The 5,726-nt window shown below is 32.7% G+C and overlaps 1 protein-coding gene across 1 annotated transcript in view; it reads right to left on the bottom strand.

Moving 5' to 3' along the window:
- Nucleotides 1–54: 54 nt before the first annotated feature.
- The window catches only part of LOC121735883, a 28,555-nt gene continuing 22,883 nt past the window's right edge, over nt 55–5,726 (bottom strand). The window contains exons 4-5 of the mRNA XM_042126862.1: nt 1,409–1,564; nt 55–1,160 (exon numbers count right to left, since the gene is read on the bottom strand). Coding sequence (XP_041982796.1) covers nt 154–1,160; nt 1,409–1,564 — 1,163 coding nt within the window. The 3' untranslated portion in view covers nt 55–153. The remainder of the gene's footprint in view (nt 1,161–1,408; nt 1,565–5,726) is intronic.

Raw genomic sequence — 5,726 nt, 5'->3', positions numbered from 1 at the left:
CTTGTCATTATAAGGCCCAAGGGTATATATAAGTAAAAGTATTATTTGTAAGTTATCTTTTATTCAAACCATTAAACTAATATCACGTGCAGGTTTATAAATATTAAATAATAATCTTATAGAGATCAATTTCAAATTAATTAAATGTCTCACTCATAGTGCAGTAAGTTGGACGAAAAATGTTACAACGACCAAAAATATACTCGAATTTATTTTAATATCTCCATTCTTTTTTGTTTGGTTTATAGGTTTTTCAATTTTGGGTGTCGTTAATAAAGTAGTGGTTTCAACAGTTGTAGTAGGTTCTGTTGCCTTTTCACTGACTACTGGACTCGGACTAGCATTTTGTTGTAGAGCCTCTGCCGTTGGCAATACTTCACTGGGTTTTGGAGTATTATGTATTTTACTTGACAAATCGTCCATTTTATTTTGAGAATCGTCAATTTTATTCGAGTAATCATCAATTTTATTTCCAGTATCGTCCATTTTGTTTGAAGTATCGTCCATTTTATTTAAGGTATCTTCAATTTTATTTAAAGTATCGTCAATTTTGTTTGAAGCATCGTCCATGCTATTTGGAGCATCATCCATTTTATCAACCATTGGCTTCTGGATACTTGTGCTCATCTGTGGTACGTCAGTTACTACAGGTGCACTCGTTGTTACGACAGGTAAAATTTCGTCTTGAACAGATTCTACTTCAGTTAGTTTTATATCATCAACAGTTGTGTCTGGTTCATCTGTTATAGCTTCTAAGTCATTGACAGTAGTAGATTCTAGGTTATCGTCAAGACTTCCTACCGCATCCATTGCTGATTCGCTGGAGAAGATTATTTCGGTGAGATCATTTCTTTCTTCGAATGTCCCATTCAACATATTCTCCTGTATGCCGGTGATGTTTGTGATGATTTTAGTCTTCTCCGTGTTAGATTTGATGAATTGTCCCGTGGATCCCGTGCGTTTTGCGATTCGTTTCGTTCGATTGCTTTCCACGAGTTTCAAGAGTGTGTCAAACGCTGTTTTCTCCCGTTCGGTGTTGGGGCCGTTGCAGAGGTTTTCTTTGCACGGACAGATCATCTTCCAAGCTCTAGTCGTGTTACAGTACAGCGGATAGCATTCGTCTCGATAGTTCTTCACGCAATATCTCGACTCGATATAGGCTGTAACAAACATTTGAGTTTTTATATTACAGATTTTTAGTTAAGGAACATAGAGATTTTTAATGATTTACGACGTACGGCGATTACATTATATGTAAGTATTCAAATGGACTTTTAAAATTTTTGATATTGGACCCTGACTACAAATACTTGCTCAGATGAAATGATGGCGCAAAAACAAACTCACTATCACTTAATGGACATACAAAGTGTTCGAAACAGATTATTATTATTAATGTCAAACGCACGTGGTGCTGTAGCAACGACGGCACAGAAGTCCAAGCCGGGGTCGCAGGTGGTGAGCTGGGCGGGGGAGTCGCAGGCGGGGGCCCGCGCGCTGCGGTGCACCTGCTCCGCCAGCGGCCCGCACCAGTAGCACTGCCGCCCCTGCGTCACGACTGCACCTGTAATGAAGTGAATAGTATAATACAGTATCTGGCAGCGGTCCTAAAGTGCTACAACTTACAAGGCTTTAAATGAACGTGGACGGGACGCTTGCTGGTAAAGGAGAGCAGACAAAAATGTCGTTTTAGGGTTCCGTAACCAAATGGCAAAAAACAGAACCCTTATATAGATTTGTGGCATAATACATTATATGCCTATACATACACAACACACACATAAGTATATTTATTTAATAAAATTAGTTTAAATATATACATTATACACACAATAATTAAAAATAAGATATTTACAAAAGTTCTAAATTTCATTCATTCGTTAAAATAAGATTAAAATAATAAAAACACTAAATCTAAACATTAACATTAACTATTACTTAAATTATTAATATTTTATAAACTTCGTTTGCATACTCGTAGTAAACACGTTACGTCACAGGACCGCCGCGCCGCGCTGCACTCACCCTTAAGTACCTAGCGAGTTCTTATCGCTAGATGTGCGAGCGCAGCACGCCGCGTTCGGTCACCTTGCCACTTTAGTCGGAAATTCACCTTCGTACGTTGAACCCGTGTCGCTTGCTGCCTCGCCGCGACAATTATTTCTTACGCGATCTTAATATATTTGGTCCGCGTTAGTTATTAATTAATAGACTTAATCCTTATATCTTTCTCCTTCTTAAAATATGGTGTGTGGTTTAGTGTGAACTGTATTCGCTAATTAACTGTTTAATAAACGAAAGTTTTAGTGAATTGTGTTAAATTATTGACTCTGCCTAACACTCGTCTACGCTGTCACCGCACCTCCTATAGATTATAGATTCGTCATGTCTATCTGTCTGTCTGTCTGTCCGTATGTCACAGCCACTTCTCCGAAACTATAAGAGCTATACTATTGAAACTCGGTAAGTAGATGTAATCTGTGAACCGCATTAAGATTTTAATACAAAAATGGAAAAATTATTAACTCTTCCAAAGTGATAAAATGTGTGTCCCCCACTCTACTTACAATTAAAAATATATATTAAAAATATAAAATATAACATGCATTACAATTTGCTTAAAGTATTAATATAAAATTAATAAAATAACCAAATAAAAGATATAAAAAATCGTAATAGTAAAAAGGGATACAATAATTAAATTCATTAAATAGCCGATAATTAAAATATAAAAATTCATCTAACAATAAAAGCAAAAGGGGATACAAAAATAAAAATTAATAAAAATAAGCAATTAAAAAAATAAAAAATCGTAATAGTAATATTAAAAAAAGTATATTATACAATAATAAAATTCATTAAATAACCAAAATTATTTTACAAAAATGAATAATTGATTAATACTCTAGTTGATAAAGTTATTTCTTTTGAATTCAAGTTTTAATGTTAAGATGTTCTTTTATGTGACGCAAAAAGGACGCAAAAATTAAATAATAATAATAATCATTTTATTTTCAGATTAACATCCATAGTATTTTTTTAAGTCAATACGTTACCAAACATTATCAGAACATTATACAAATTATCACGTTAAATGTTATAAATTTTACGGTTCACATTAAAATTATGACAAAACCTATCCTATTTTTAGTCCCATTAAGATTTTCATCCATTTATCTTGAATGGGACAGTCAAATCTTGCATATATCATTTGCAGGATGCTGTTGCTGCTTTCACGTAAGCGCTGACGCATAGACGCTACTTTTTTGCGAATAATCGCATAAAAATCATCCGCACGTGCTTCACGAAACATTGAAGAAGCACTACAGAAGCGAGGCAGCCGCAAACACCCTGAAAATGTCATTGTACTGTACACGAAGGGCACTGGCTGTCCGACGCCGATGACGAAACCACAAGCTACTCGAATAAAAGGATTGACAATAGGCCTTGAAAAGAGTTATCTTAACTTCACACGAGCAGCGCGCAAATCTGCGTGCCAGCATGTTGCCTCGAACAGCCAGAGCCCTTCGCTCCCGCTCTACATATATATTATATGTATATCATCGTCATCTGACAAATCATCTGCAACTATATGTCCTAAGTATCTAAAAGTTTTTACAAACTCTAATGCAACATTATTCAACCTTATTGGCAGGTTATGACCTATTTTATTTCCACTGCTTTTAAAGACAAGGACTTTGCTCTTCTTGGAGTTATACTTGAGCCCATGGTCCTCCGCATATGTCTCACACAACGACAAAAGCTTTCTAACTGACCCAACTGATGGGCCCAGCAGTACTATATCATCGGCATAGCTAAGAATTAAAAACCTTTTAATTTTATAATTAATTTTATACTTATTTATATTTATTTATATATTTTTATACCTTTTAATTTTATAATTAATAAAAATAAACCTTATTGCTGCTGCGGAACCCTTCATGGGCGAGTCCAACTCCCACTTGGCCGGTTTTGTATGATTTCCTTTTTTCGCCAAGTTCAATTAAAACCTTGTCGAGCTCTAAAATCTTTACGGCCATTCCCAATATTTGATCTATCTCTGGTTTTGCCCTACTAGAGATAGGAATAGCTCACAATTGACATAAAATATATGTCTCTAATGTCAAATTTTTGACGGAACTACAGATTAAAGAAATAGAAAAGCGAAACTTATTGCTGAAAAATGTGATGAATACACTTTGGACAGCAATTATGTATCAGAATTCAGAAGGCGTTGAAAGTTCACAAATCGAGGGGCATAATAATGTACACTCTGAACAAGAAAGTTACTCAGATGCGGTGGAAATAAACCTATATTTCAATGGCATTGTAGCGAGCTGCAAGAAGTGATGAATAATCATGGATTCTGTACGAAAAATTAATAAGTGGCATTGTTTTCTACGGTGACTCCATTTCTGAAAACATTTTTATAATTATATTTCTATAAACGATTCGTATGTCGCTAGTAGAACCCCTCCGAAGGCATTGAGAAGCGCATAGCAAAATTGGAGTAGGTAGGCGTTTATGAGATAAAGAAGTATATAATGTAGGCGTTGATTAGTTGTAGCTAAAGTTAGGATTTTACCTAACAAGGTAAAATCGATAGTAAAAACGTAATTTTAGAATCACTATCGTTATATCGATTGAGACCGAATCATATTATGTACCTACCTAAGTACTTAAAAGTTGGACAATATGCATGATGAGTAGGGAATGTTATTATTCGACAAATTTGCTATTCGAATAATTCGAATAATTTCTAAAAATTGTCGAATATATTCGAATATATTCGAATATTTCGTATTTTATGAAAAATTGGTATTTAACACATAAATAAAAGAACCATATTGAGTTTTAGCATTTTTATTTAAAAAGAATTAGTATTTATTTAACAAATCGTTTGTTATATAATTATAAGTTAAAGTTTAACAATCGTAAAAACTAAATATTTTTAAAATCGACGAAATAATGTTTCAAACCGTTAATGTGAAGCATGCACACCTTGAACAATTGAATCGAAAATTCGTGTAATTAAAAAAAACAATATCCTGAGTTGATATTTTTTATGTTTTATTTAGAAACTCTTGCTATCTCAATTCTTTACAACTTACGTAAACTTATACATCGAATAACTATGCCTTCTGTTTTAAAAAACCATAATATTTATTGTTACATAATATAAAAACAGAGAATTTTGATTACGTAATACGTATACGCTGCTTAAATAACATTTTAATGAAGGTAAGTAAATAGTAATTTAAATAGATCTCAATTTTTAAAATCTGTCGTAATTTGAGATCATGGAGATAAAGTTACATTAAATTTTTTAAAATAAAAAATTGTAAATATTTATTATAATATTTTACGAAACAGTTTTGACATGTTTTCATTTTTTTTTACTTCAATTTCCGAGTAATCTAATAATAGATAAAAATACTTTAAAATAAACAAAAAAATATGAATACGTTACATTTATAAATAATAATAAAAATCATCACAGCATAACAATCAGTCTTACAACAAGAAATCACATAATAGGTATTAATTTGTTTGACAATTTAAATATAGCCATAATCAACAACTTTTTGATAAAAAAATCAAAACAATAATAACAATCGGACCTTACAATTAAGTAGAAATATTATAATATACTTTTAATGTTTTTTCAGTCTTTGATAGTGAGATCTAAGAAAACTTAGGCAATCTAAAGTATCGTCATTTAACCG

This window comes from Aricia agestis, chromosome 18 (assembly GCF_905147365.1).
Source record: "Aricia agestis chromosome 18, ilAriAges1.1, whole genome shotgun sequence".
Taxonomy (NCBI): Eukaryota; Metazoa; Arthropoda; class Insecta; order Lepidoptera; family Lycaenidae; genus Aricia; species Aricia agestis.
The sequence above is the reverse complement of the archived record's forward strand: the minus strand, read 5'-3'. Positions and strand labels throughout refer to the sequence as shown.